The sequence below is a fragment of the Artemia franciscana genome, chromosome 14 (genome assembly GCF_032884065.1).
Source record: "Artemia franciscana chromosome 14, ASM3288406v1, whole genome shotgun sequence".
Lineage (NCBI taxonomy): Eukaryota > Metazoa > Arthropoda > Branchiopoda > Anostraca > Artemiidae > Artemia > Artemia franciscana.
The window spans coordinates 19,079,967-19,094,405 of NC_088876.1; the positions used below are offsets into that span (position 1 = coordinate 19,079,967).

Below are 14,439 nucleotides of genomic sequence, written 5' to 3' on the forward strand. Positions count from 1 at the left end.
TTTTTCTTTTAAGACTGTAATGTCTTTGGTATGGGAACCAGTTTTTCTGTTGTGTTTCTACTCTGAATCTTGGTGATATCTGCCAGGAATTTCTCCCACTGGTCATTGACATTGCCCTGATGTAGTTCATCCTAGTTCATGAGTTTTAGCTCCCTTCTAATTGTCTTGTACTTTGCGTAAACCCGTCTTTTGCATTTACTTTTCACCGGACATCTATAGGTGGTAATTTCTATGGCAAGATGGTTGCTTTTTCTGACTGGTGAGAGATAGTTTACCTTGTGAATTGTATCATTTCGGTTTACAAACATCAGATCGAATACTGTGGATTGTTGGAATGGGCAAAACCAAGTGGGTTGGTCAATTAGTTGGTAGGCAGAAAGGTTGTGTAAAATCTCAATGAATGGTCTGGCTTTAATGGGGCAATTGGCAGTCGAGTAGTAAGGGTACCCATCCTCCCAGATCGGTTCAGGGTAATTAAAGTCACCTCCAATAATAAAATCGTCTGTAAAGTTTTCAATAGCTGGATGGGACATTAATGAAAGTGTTCTCAGTCTCAATGGCTGAGAGTGAAAACAGGCTTCAATAGGTACAAATCTGAGAGAGCATTGCACTGGTCTTCACCAGCAGACTCAAACCATATAGATTCAGCAGGGGCTGAATTTGTCTCACTGCTCAGCCCATATACTGCATGTGTATTTTTGATCAGAGCCAAAAATACTGCTTTTGTATCCTGTACAAGAAAGGTTAGAAACAACTTGGTAACCAGCCATATTAATATGAGGATCTTCTAGCCTTGTTCTTAGATTCATAGGACACACTTCTGCTAATAAAACCGGGTCATAGTCCTTTTGGTACAACAGGCTCCTAAGTTCCTGTAATTTGATTATTAGTTGGTCACCATTAGATAGGAAAATAGAAAAGTCTCGACTTAAATGTTGACTCCTCTTTGATCAGATCAAAGGGGGTAGCATCCAACTGAGATTTTTAGACATGGCACTAGGACTGGTGTTTGTGAATGTCAAGGATGTATCCATTGCAGTTGGGGATAACTCGTCATCACTTGAGAACACACAAGAACTTTGCAGTAGGTCTTGGACACTTTCACTTAGTCCTATACTATGCTCAGTGTAAGCAGACACTTTATTTATAACACTATATTCAAGTCCCCCATTATGCAGGTTTAGTGCTGCATGGGTACCAACTGGGATTGGGGTGCTTCCCTATGGCTTGGTTCTTTTTTGTCATAATATGAAAGCCATGAATGGCTAGATTTATCTCCCCTGCATCAGTTCTGGCTTTAAGCTCTTCTTCAAGTGTTTTCTGGCAGGCACAGTCTTCCCTTGACGCGTTGTTTCTAAATTTTATTTCACCTTTCTTCTCAAAAGATTTCTGCAGAATTTGCTTTTTCAATGCAAAGGAACTAACCGTGAATATGACTGGTGGTGGGCGGCTACCTGATTGCTGCACCATGGATCCCTCTGTGGTGTGAAGCAGAAGTCTTTGTACATTGGTTATTGAGTCACATTTTATACCAAAATCATTCTCTAGGATCAGAAGAATAGCTCTGCTATCATTCTGGGAGGATGGTATACCATAAGCAATGACATTGTTTTTCTTATTCTCTCTGGCTTTTTCAGCATGAACACCATACTCTAATTTTTGTCTTAAGTTCAGCTACAGAGAAGAAACTTTAATTTGCACAATTTGTCAAGCGTCATCAGTGCTACACCTACTTGCAAGAGATGATTCAACCACATTAACTTGTTCATGGATGGTTGTTTGCTAGGCTCTCAGACTTTCCTATGCAAGGGACTGGTTTATACTTTGTACGAGCGTTTTTTGTAGTCTCAGAAGCTGAAGCACCATGATGTGAAGCACTCTGGGGACTTACTTTGCATACTAGACACACCCACCTGATACTGATTTTCTCCACTATTTTATTCACTAGGTAATATTCAGAGTCAGTTAGTTTTGGGTAAGCTGGACAAACCCAATTTTCACAGTCATCACAGTTTGGTTTTGATGAACTCTCAGCTAAGTTTGCAGTGCACGTTACACACTTATCAACTCTTTTCTTAAGGCTTTGCTGTGTATGTTTCTGTTTTGGTGGCATTGACTTTTCTATTCACACTAGAAGTATGTTTTCATTCACTGTTACTTATTCTATTGTCCGATTTAGATACTTCCAAATTTAGTGGGTAGTGCCACAAGAAGCACTGTCACTTAGTCTGTGGTCCAGTTTAGGGATTTTTTCCCAGGAATCTGATTTTTTTTTTCCCTTTACTGTGAACATATGGGAATGTTATACTTGGTCACTCAGTCCTTGGGAAATTACTAATTTATGTCTATCACTCATAACAGTATGCATTAACATCTTCAACTGATGTCTATCAATAGTCTATCAGCAACAATAAAATCCAGAATTGTAGCATTAGTAATCATAACAATAGTGGTAACATGCACATAATACCTTTTAATTAGTTAAATCTTTCTGTTCAGATGCCCTCAAAGTTTCAACTTAACACTACAAGCTGTTTCTAAGATTTTGCTTATATTCCATTTTGAGAACCTTCATGCATATAGTGTTTTAATTTAGTTGAAGCTCCCCAAAACATTTTCGAAAGATTTCACTGTAACACAATTAGTGTCATTAATTGCTGTTATTGTGGTAGTACAGTGATTTTTGTTTAGCACAATCCCTGGGATATTCTTGATAGATTCTTTGAACAGCATGCATGTACATAGTGTGTTTTGATTTAGCTCAACATTCCCTGAAGTTTTCACCCCAATACCTATTGTTTTAGCAGCAATAGTAGTAGGAGCATGGAGATTTTGCCTGTTGGTTAGTTCAATATCCCAAAACAAGCCCTGTAAGTTACAAGTTCATACTTTAAAGCTATTCTTAAGATCTTTTTGACAGCCTGGATGCAGATAGTGTGTTTTAATTCAGATTTGCGTTTGATTCACATTCCAAGTTGACTGAAACCAGCATTTCGACGTTTTATTTGCGATTCCGAGTTAACTTTGAGCGTTCGATTTGTAAAAGTTGACTGAAAGTTAATGAAAAGTTGACTTTTAACAACTTTTGAATTTTGTACGTTCGTCTCAAGTTAACTCGGAAAGAAGGCAAAAGTTTCAATTATAGGTAATCATGGAGAATGTCTTCAGATGGATCCAGGATGAAGGCACCACTTTTGTGTACTAGTGTGGTGAGTTATTGAGCCAGATTTGTTGTTGTTGGGTAGGTTGCACTAAAATAGACATAAAAACTATGTTATTACCCTAGTTAAAACTGGCTTTTTTCTTGTGTGGGTAAGTGGGTTTTTTCTTTTACTGGGTGGGGGGGATAGGTAGATAATAAAATGGTTAAGAAAAATCTTATAAAGTTATTGCAATATTAGTTAAAAGTTACTACTAAGCTACTTGAGCAATTATTTCAGAGCTGGGTATCCTAATACAATATGTGTGGCCAGAAGTTTAATTGTTCGATTGCAAATTGTGATTTTCATTTGTCTTCTTTTAGTCATTCCATTCAAGATGCCTTGGATATTTTTTTTTTTATTGTGATGGATTGTCTTAATGCTCTGAAAAGGTAAAATATTTCAATTGCATAGGATAGGTAAATTTTAAATTACCTATTACCTAAATTAGCAAGGGAAGCGTTTAGTTCACTAAAAAATCACTTATATACAGTGATTTTTTTAAAATCACTGTATAATTTGAGTTCTTTGAAATTCCAATTATACAGCCCTGTTTTTGGCCCCCTTTAGCCTGTATCAAGTTCCTGATTGCCATTTAGTCCAAATTGCATTTTTTCTGTTACTCATTTCTTGTCAATATTACTAAGGGGTCATACTTAAGCACTAGAGAAGTATGCAGCTCTGCTTTACTTTAGCACCAACCCTCCTAATATGGAAATCTAAGGCTGAAATCACATATTTTCTATTGATTCCGCCAATCTATACCTCAACCCTAGTACCTGATAATTGAAGCAACTGTGGCAAAACAAGAACTGGAAAAATAAGTAGGCTAAAAGGTGGCAAAATACATTTAAAATATATAATTTGGGCTATATATTTGCAAATTCGGCAGGTCAGGAGTAAATTTTTTGTTTTTTCATATTTTGACTTAAAAATAAAGTGAATATACCACTTGATGCCTTTTTGTATGTTCTTTACAGATATAATAATTGCTTATATTACTACTTTAAATTTAAGCATTTTTTGACCTTAGCTAACTTAACAAATTTTGGCAGTGAAAAACATACATTATTTTGTCAAAAATGAACAAAACACATTCTTTAATTGAAAATTTGGCATCAAAGAAGAAGAAAACACTATAATATTGTAAAATTTATAAATCTAACTTAATTGTGGAAAATCAGTGCTTGTGAATTACATAACATTTAAAAAATAGATTAGTAATGAAACAGTGAGTTTCAGTAGGTTCATTAATTACAAGTCCTAAACTAGCCAGGGAAGTGTTTTTGTTTTTTTTTCACTAAAAAATCACCACGCTCTTTGAACTCCAATTATGTAGCCCTGTTTTTGGCCCCTTTGAGCCAGTATCCAGTTCCTGATTGTCATTTACACTAAATTTCACTTTTTCTGTTACCTATACATGTTTGCACCAGTTTTACCGTTGGTTAAAACTGGTACAAACAGTATTACTGGCTTTCATATAAAGTGAATATACCACTTGATGCCTTTTTTAAGTTTACAAATATAATAATCGCTTCTACCGCAAATTCAGATCTAAGCACTTTTTGACTTCTTAAAAATGACCTATATATGGGGTCATTACAAATCTGTAATAGTTTAGAAACAAATTTGGGCTATATATTTGCACATCAGGGGTGGGGGTAAAGTATAGCATATATTAAATATATAAACTAACCATTGCTGGAATTTTTTTATGTGTGTGGTGTTGCACTGGTGATTTCTCTTATTAAAATTTGATGTGCTTAAACACATTAAAAAAGAAACAGCAATGGTTAGTTTACATATATAATATATGCTATGCTTTACCCCCCCCCCCCCCTGTTGTGCAAATATATAGCCCAAATTTGTTTCTAAACAATTACAGATTTGTAATGACCCCATTTATAGGTCATATTTAAGAGGTCAAGAGGTGAAAAAGTGCTTAAATCTGAATTTGTAATAGAAGCGATTATGATATTTGTAAAGAGTATAAAAACAGGCATCAAGTGGTATATTCACTTTATATGAAAGCCAGTAATACTGTTCGCACCAGTTTCATCCTCATTTCTTGTTAAAATTACTAAGGGATCATAGTTAAGCACTAGAGAAGTCATTGTTAAATATCATGTGCTTATGTATATATAGCTTTTTGCTACTTAATCTTCTCTGGTTATATAATACTTGATGTGGTATAAGCCAAGAGAAGGACCTGTAGACCTATAGAAGAAAACCTGTTAAAAAAAAGATGATTCTTTGTAATTTACATGATAATTATAGCTTTCTACATACACATTCTACATGCAGCCCTGCTCTAATTTAGCCCCAACCCTCCTAATATGGATATCTGTAGCTGAAATTACATATTTTCTATTGATTCTGCCAATGTATCCCTCGACCCTAGTACCTGTTAATTGAGGCAACTGTGGCAAAACAAGAACTGGAAAAACAGGTAAAAGGTGGCAGAAAACATTGGAAATATATAATTTGGGCTATATATTTGCAAATGAGGCATGTTAGGGGTGAATTTCTTGTTGTTCATATTTTGATTTATAAATAAAGTGAATATACCACTTGATGCCTTTTTGTATGTTCTTTACAAATATAATAATTGCTTATTTTGCTAGTTCAAGTTTAAGCACTGTTTTACCTTACTTAACCTAACAAATTTTGGCAGTGAAAAACATACATTATTTTGTAAAAAATGACCAGAAACACATACCTTAATTGATAATTTGGCATCAAAAAAAAAGAAATACAGCATAATATTGTACAATTTATTAATCCAAATTAATTGTGGAAAATCAGTGCTCATAGATTATACAACATGTAAAAAATGGATTAATAATGAAACAGTAAGTTTGAGACCAATGTTTTAAGCTTTTTTATACCCAAAAACTATTTGAGTATACTTAGGTCATTTTCAAGAGCACAAAAACTTGTAGTTGAAGCACTTATTATGTTTGTAAAAAACATAATAAGGCATCTAGGAGTATGTTCACTTTATTTGTAAATCAAACATATGAACAACAAAAAATTTACCAATTATTAGTATAGCTGCACAATTTTCCGCTGGATATGTAGGCTTAGTGGAAGGTCAGTTATACCTGATCATGTCCCTTACTGTTTTTTATTGGTTGAAAAAAATCCAAAGAAAGTTCCTATTGAAAAGGAAAGAGATCAAAAGTGAGATTGAATTTGTCATAGCTTGGAAGTTTGCCCTTTCAGTCTGTTTAAAGAAAACAGATTCATAATTGAAGCTTTGTTCATTTCAATCTTAGGGATGATTTACATTTGTTATACTTAATTAAATGGTTGTAAAGGGATACTTATATTTATTTGTCTTGTTTGTTTTCTACATAATTTTTTAAATCTTTAAATTGATATACATTTCTTACAAATTAATTAGTCATATCATAGTTCCACTTGCAAGTTTTGACCTACTTCGTAACCCTGGTCTCAAAATTGCATATAAATTTATTGAAGGTAGGAAACATAGAACTCCTCTCTGTTTAAAAGAAAATGGATGGGCATAAGTAGGTTTTAATACACTAAAGTCCTAGGGCCATGGAAATTAAATCAAAACAATGAAGATTAACTTTAAAATTTTGGACATGACATAAATATAACATTCACAAAGAAAAACCTTTCACAAAATTTTTCTTTTGTGCTCAGTTGCCAACCTGAGCAATTGCCCTAAATTTTTGAACCTTGCGAAACATTCACCAGCCACCTCTTATGACCTACAGTCTTGTCTGTACATCAACAATTCATTGAAAAGGAAGAACCACCTTACTGGCTTTTCTTCCTTTGCCCTTATGTTTAATGGGTTTAAAAGAAAGCTTCTATGGCTAAGTCAGAAGCCCAGTAAAGGACCAAGTGATGCTTTAGCCAGGAAGTGCAATAGGAAGCTACAGGCCAGTCATCCTATGCTTTTACATGCCCTTCCTGCTTACTAACCCTAGATTTCTCTAGGTAACAAGTTAAGTTTGGGCCAATTCTGGCTGAACTTACAGAGTTACATCACTGACCTTTGTCTCAAACCAAATAAACTGTTAATGCCAGGAATTAAACCTGTGCCCTTTGGATAAAGTATTCTCAACCTAGAGTGCCAGCCACTTAGGAAGGAACACAAATGTCACCAGAGAACAAAAATTATTTGAAAAAAGAAAATATTAAAAAAAAATATTCAAGTCATATTTGCTGCCATTTTTCACTGCTGTCACATAAACAATATGTATTGTATTTACACAAATAAATTTTAAGACAGGTATCAACAAAACTCCATCAGGGATTGTATTTACTTAACCTACAATTAGCAATATGAATGCTTAGTTTTTGATATTCTAGTCTTGAAATAATAAAAAAAGAAAAATTGTATGTTCTATTTGTTTTCCACCAGCTCATTTGAGCAAAATCATTTGTGACAGCAATATACCCATGGTTGGCTTAGATTCTCTCTAAAGTGTTTTAAACAGAAGGAATTTTAAAAACAATTATACTGATCAGGAAGAAGAATATCAACAGAACTTTTTAAACTTGGCACTTTTGAAGACAATTTTTTCCCAAGATTTTCAGTTCCCTATACTCCTCCCCCCCCCCCTAATGACTCTGGATTCGGTTGGGATTTAAATTAAGAGATCTGAGTTACAAGATCCTTCTAAATATAAAATTTCATCAAGATCCGATCACTCCTTCATAAGTTAAAAATACCTCATTTTTTCTAATTTTTCAGAATTAACTATCCCTCCCCAAATATCCTCCAAACAGAGCAGATCCGTTCTGGTTGTTTCAGTCACATATCTAGGATTTCTGCTTATTTTTCCCACCAAGTTTCATCCAAATCCCTCCACTCTAAGCGTTTTCCAAGATTTTGGGTCCCCCAACTCCCCCATATGTCACCAAATCCAGAGCAGATTTGTTCTGGTTATGTCAGTCATGTATCTTGGACTTGTTTTTATTCTTACCACCAAGTTTCATCCTGATCTCTCTGCTTTAAGTGTTTACCAGGATTTGGGGTTTCCTCAACTCCTCCCCCACCACCAATGGCTCTGGATCCGGCTGGGATTTAAATTAAGAGATCTAAGTTACAAGGTCCTTCTAAATATAAAATTTCATTAAGATCCGATTGCTCCTTCATATGTTAAAAATACCTCATTTTTTCTAATTTTTCAAAATTAACTCCCCCAGACAGCACAGATCCGTTCCGTTTGTTTCAATCACATATCTAGGAATTCTGCTTATTTTTCCCACCAGGTTTCATTCCCTCCACTCTAAGCAATTTTCCAAGATTTTAGGTTCCCCCCTCCAACTCCCCCAATGTCACCAGATCTGGTTGGGATTCAAAATAAGAGCTCCGAGACACAACATTCTTCCAAACATCAAATTTCACTAAGATCCCATCACCCATTTGTAATTTAAAAATACCTCCTTTTATCTATTTTTTTCTGAATTAAGTCTAGTCCCTGATATGCCTGCCAAATTTTATTGTCCTGGCTTACCTGAAAGTGCTTAAAGTAGCGAAACCAGGACCAACAGAATTTGCAATTCCTATATGTCACTTGGTTAATAGCAAGTGCCATAAAAGCCATCAAAATGTGTCAGATGTATTTTGATATAAGATGCCTCAAAGACTTTTAGTTAAATCTATGAAATGAAGAGTCAGGCATTCCTTTACATCTTATACAACATGTAAAAAGAAAAATAATTCAATTTTTTCTCAAAGGAAGCTTGATTTTTTAAAATGTTTAACAGAAAGCAACTGACATCATATGAAATCCAATAAAAAAAAAATTCATGGAGAATAAATAATATCTGCCAAATATTTAACCTTTAGAAAGGTGGCATAAAAGATTATTTCTAAATTTGGAAAACCCAGTCTTATGGCAACAACAGTATGGCAAATAAACAGGAATTGTCTTTTCAGAACTAAAGCCAGAGAAAAAGAAACTGATAACCCAAAATTTCAGGACCATCTAGAGGGAAAAGAAATGGAGGTAGGTACTTCAAAATACTTTCCTGATTCAGCTTCAGACACATCCCTGAAAGTTTCATTTTCCTAACCTAACCTCTTTCAAAGATAGTCAAAAGTAGCCAAAGTAAAATTTTGCCCCTACTTTATGTTAAAAATCCAGTTTAAACAGCAATCTCAATGAATACAGACTATATAACTAGGGAAAAGGGTAAAATTGGTGCAAACAGTATTACTGGCTTTCATATAAAGTGAATATACCACTTGACGCCTGTTTTAATGCTGTTTACATATATAATAATCACTTCTACTGCAAATTCAGATTTAAACATTTTTTTTGTCTCTTAAAAATGACCTAAATATGGGGTATAAAAAATCTGTAATAGTTAAGAAACAAATTTGGGCTATATATTTGCACATCAGGGGGGTAGAAGTAAAGCATAGCATATATTAAATAAGTAAACTAACCTTTCCTGTATTTTTTTTTATGTGTTTGTTCACCTTGAATTTTAATGAGAAGAGAAATCACCAGTGCAACAGTACAAACACATAAAAAAAATACACCAATGGTTAGTTTATGTATTTAATATATGCTATGCTTTACCCCCACCCCCTGATGTACAAATATATAGCCCAAATTTGTTTCTAAACTATTACAGATTTGTAATGACCCCATATATAGGTCATTTTTATGAGGTCAAAAAGTGCTTAAATCTGAATTTGTGGTAGAAGCAATTATTATATTTGTAAAGAGGATAAAAAAGGGCATGGAGTGGTATATTCACTTTACATGAAAACCAGTAATACTGTTTGCACCAATTTTACTTGGAAAAGAAGCCAATAATTTTTAGTTTTTAACTAACCTATAATATAAAGTTACAAACCAACCTATAATTTTTAGTTTTTTCAACTAAAAATTATAGGTTGGCTTAGAAACTAGGCCTGTTAGATTTGGTAATATTTGAATAACTCACCAATGTGATAGCTGCCTTCCTGAGAATCAACGTTTTTAACAACATAAAAATTTTCTTCTCATTCCTTATTAAGCTTAGCCTATGCAAGATGGGCCTAGAATACCAAAAACCCTTTAAATCCTAAGGAATATGCATAAGATTACTTACAGGTCACTGAAAAGCTAAGATTATTTCCACTATTAACAATTTCCTTGTCTTTTCTTTAGATTAGAGGATTTCATATGTCTAAATTTTTTGCCATTGAAGCGCAGTGTTGCCACATTGTCAGCGTAAAAAACGCCCCGGGATTTTCAAAATAAGCCCGAACAAGCCCCAAAAAATTTTTTCGAAATAATCCACTTTTGAGACTTAACTTTATAGTGAGCGTGACCGAAAGCTTGTTCCACGGGGAATGCTACATCTGGATGCAACATTAATGCTGAATTTTTAGTCTGAAAGCTATTCTCGTCGTTTTTTCTTTAAACTTCAGGAAGAGTCGTAATTTTGTTTATCTCCCCGCAACATTCGTAGGGAAGAGGGATTAACCTATTCAGCAGACGGGAATACTTGACTTTTTTTCCCGCTTCTAAGTTTGAAATATAAAAGAATTACCTTAAGCATTATGGCAGCGTAATATTTTGAACTCAGATTTTTTTTTATTGAAGCTAAGCCTTTGCATTGAAAAACTTATGGTGCTAAAGTAGAACTGTCTACTTTGAAACAAATTCGTCCATGGAATTCTCAAACTCGAGGCTTTTGAAATCAAAGAACATGTGTTCAGACGTAGGATCAAAGTTGGACGATTTAATTGTAACTGCTGCTATTTTAGATGAAAGCAAAATAAAAAAGACAAAGGGGAAATTTCCCAGCCAAGCCCTCAAGGTATATCTGAATATGTTAGTATTCCTTATAGTTTTAGTTTTCCCTCCAAATCTACACCTTTCAACAGAGTTGCCGCCTCTCCATACCCTTGCAAAAGCTATAGCCCTATACCAGGGATCTCCAAACTTGTCAATGTAAGGGCCATATTATATATTTCCCATATTTACGCGGGCTGAAGGGATAAAAAATGAGAAAAAAAAATCAGTGCCAATAATTTAATTTCCTCAAATTTTACAGTATAAGCATAAAAAAAATTAAAACATATCTTGTTGGAAAAAATCAGTGTAAACCAAATAGACTCCTGCCTTTAGTTTTATGCAATAAAATTACTGTGACGAATGATACTGTCGTTTTGACTTTAAAATTTCATTAAAATCAGGTTATAGATTAGATGAGCCAATTGTAAGAATAGACTTCAAATGATCATCAGACAAATTTGCTTGATACTTCACATACTTCATTTTGGAAAATGTTTGTTCACACAGGTATGTTGTACCAAAAATGGACACAATACTACAAGCAAACTTTATCAAATTTGGAAACTGATCTGGCTGCAGATATTTATAAAACTCAATCAGATTTCCTTTTCTACACTTATCTTTTAGCCTGTCATCTGCTTGTAGATCAATTATTTCCATTTGAAATAGAGTTGGAAGATTTCCAGCATTGCAGTCAAATGGATAATGAAATAGCCTGATTACAATTTTTTTGGCATCAAGGTCAGCAAATCGCTCCTGAAACTTCTTTTTCAAATCTGAATTTATTTCATTTGCAAATGAAGAAAAAAATTCAACTTTACGTTCTGCATGAAATTTTTCACAACATGGAAAATGAGCTAAAATCTTAACTTTCACCTGGCTTTCAAGTAGCGCAAGTTTTGCTCTGAATACCATGACATGAACAAAGTAGTCACTGATCAAATTTGTTTTGCTTTGCAATTTCAGATTCAAGTGATTAATATGACCTGTCATATCAGTAAAAAAATACCAGTTTCCAAATTCATTCACAAACTGATAATAATGGCTGAAGTTTATTTTTCTCTGTGAGAAATAAATCGATTTTTGATATGAACTCCAAGAAATGCAGCAAAACCTTTCCACAACTAAGCCATCTAACTGCTGTATCAACAAACTCCGAATTGCAAGGCAAGTCAACAAACTCCGAATCAAATTGTTTCAAGAAATCATGGAACTGGCGATGGTCGAGTGCATGAGATCCAACCAGAGAAACAACAGGTTTAATGACACAAGACATATCAACATATTTTAGGCAAAATGCTTGCTGATGGATAAGGCAATGCAGACAAATGGGTTTTGAGAATCCTCCAACCTCGCAAGCAGTTGTAATTTGCCCAACCAAACCCCGTTTTGTCCCAGACATATTCTTTCCTCCATCAATCGTCACACACTGCATTTGTTTCCATTCCAGGTTATATTCTGTTATAGTTTTACTTACTTCAATGAAAAAGTCTTTTCCAGTTGTTGTGCTGTGCATGCTGTGAGCTGATGCTGATTCTTGGGTCACATTAAATTCACAATCAACACCACAAATGAATACTAAGAGCTGAGAGGTATCACACACATCAGTTGATTCATCCAAAGCAAGAGAATACCAGCAAAAGCTTTTTGTTTTTTCCTTTATTTGCCGAATTATGTCGCCTCCTAAATCTTCAATTCTACGAGCAATAGTATTTGACCCAAGACTTATCATTTTGAAGAGGTTTACTTTTTCTGGACATACCTGTCCTGCTGCTTCCACTATACACTCTTTTATGATACTACCATCTGTGAAAGGTTTTCCTTTTTTTGCCAACACAAAAGCATCTTTGTAACCGGCTCTAGTTGAAGTTTCATTTTCATATTTTTTCTTACTGAAAACAGCTTGTGAAGCCGTGAATATAGGAATAAAATATTTACTTTCTTAATAAAAATTAAAACTATGTTCAGGTCTTCAAAGGGAGTTTAAATTTGCATTTGCACTTAGAGTCACAAAGTTCATTAAAAATACAGCTAGTAAAAAAGATCAACAAAATAAAAAAAATTAAAGTAATTAATTTTGCAATTTATTTAGTATGTTATTAGACTCTTTTGATTCTGTTTTAATATAATATCGACGTTGTGCCACCTAAAGGTTGTAATTGACATTTTTTTCAAAAACGAGATGGCAACAGCTTCCTATCTGTTTTTTTTTTTCTTTTTCATATTCTGTGCCCAGAGTACGTAAATATGAAAGTGAAAGGTCCCAAGTAAGAACGTTGAAAAGACGTATGTGAAAACCTTGTCCCACCTAAAGGTCGGAAGTGGTAGTTACGACCTTTAGGTGGATCAGTTTTTGTCAGATCGTGTCAGTTATGTCTATTAGTAAGTTGCGACCTTTCCTTTACTGTCCACAGTCATGCTTGAAAAGGAGTTTTTTCAATAAATTCTGGGCTAGCAGAAAGAAATCTGAGGTAAGAGGTGCTATAGTATTTATTTTATCTTGAATAACCTAACTATGCAAACTCAGTTTTCTACAAGAAAAGGTTGGGTAACACCAGATAATGCCTGACTGGTAAACTCTGTTTTGTCCAATTATTTTGCATTTTATCCAAAAAATATGTGCAAATGCAAGATCAGGAGTACCTACAAATGTTTTCGAATGCGTGTTAGGTAACCTAGCAAAATCTCTATAGGCTGTGAGCAAAAATACCTTTGATTTTACCCTTGCTAAACTGGAACCTTATCTCTTGCTTAACAAGGTCTACTACCTACAGTAAGGGAGAGCTCCTGCCAGTAGTCTGAGTCAGTATTCAGAAAACTGGGCTGGCTTATGTGTGTACTCACATCAAGTAACAAAGGAAGAAGTGCCTGTCCCCCACTCACTTCATTATGCACAAAAGCCAACCCAGTTTTCAAAACATTGAGACTCTCCCTTAATTTATATTAAGTGAATGGAAACGAAGTATTAAATTTCCAGCGTTTCTTTTCAAATTGCCATTCCAGGGATTTTCCATGACTCGCCGAGCGTTATCAACCAAAGACATTTTGGACCATCTCGATGACATATCAGATGAAGACCTGTCAGGTGGCAGTGATGGTGATGATCATTGGCGTCCGAGCCTGAGCTCGAGCCTGAGCCTGAAAGCGATGATTCTAGTCAAGAAGAAGCTATAGAAATATCTGCTAGAGACCCAGATGCTCCTTCTGGATCAGTGGGAAATGAGACAGAAGCAGAGACTATCGCGGAAAGTATACGTATACCCCATGCAGTACTTGTAACATAAAATGCATTTTCAAGCCATGGTAGCTGTCCCTTAGTTTTTGACGCTGAAGAACAAGTGATTGAGGTCGTGGTGGTCTCTTCCAATTCAAAAGAAACTAACCTTACAAGGAAGAGGAAGAGGGCTGCAGGGGAAGATTACTCGTCACAGAAAACTAACAAAACTGTGGAAAAACGT

General features: G+C 34.7%; 2 protein-coding genes and 1 long non-coding RNA gene across 4 annotated transcripts in view; all 3 read right to left on the minus strand.

Moving 5' to 3' along the window:
- The window catches only part of LOC136035423 (uncharacterized), a 51,813-nt gene extending 41,418 nt beyond the window's left edge, over window positions 1-10,395 (minus strand). For both annotated transcript variants that reach the window (XR_010619421.1, XR_010619420.1), the window contains exon 1: window positions 10,290-10,395. This is a non-coding gene — a long non-coding RNA (uncharacterized LOC136035423). The remainder of the gene's footprint in view (window positions 1-10,289) is intronic.
- Window positions 10,396-11,383: 988 nt separating this feature from the next.
- On the minus strand, window positions 11,384-11,974 carry LOC136035751 (general transcription factor II-I repeat domain-containing protein 2B-like). The gene has a single exon (XM_065717720.1). It carries the CDS (start codon window positions 11,972-11,974, stop codon window positions 11,384-11,386), a length of 591 nt encoding a protein of 196 aa, XP_065573792.1.
- A 28-nt stretch (window positions 11,975-12,002) lies between these two features.
- On the minus strand, window positions 12,003-12,713 carry LOC136035752 (general transcription factor II-I repeat domain-containing protein 2-like). The gene has a single exon (XM_065717721.1). It carries the CDS (start codon window positions 12,711-12,713, stop codon window positions 12,003-12,005), a length of 711 nt encoding a protein of 236 aa, XP_065573793.1.
- Between the last annotated feature and the right edge of the window lie 1,726 nt (window positions 12,714-14,439).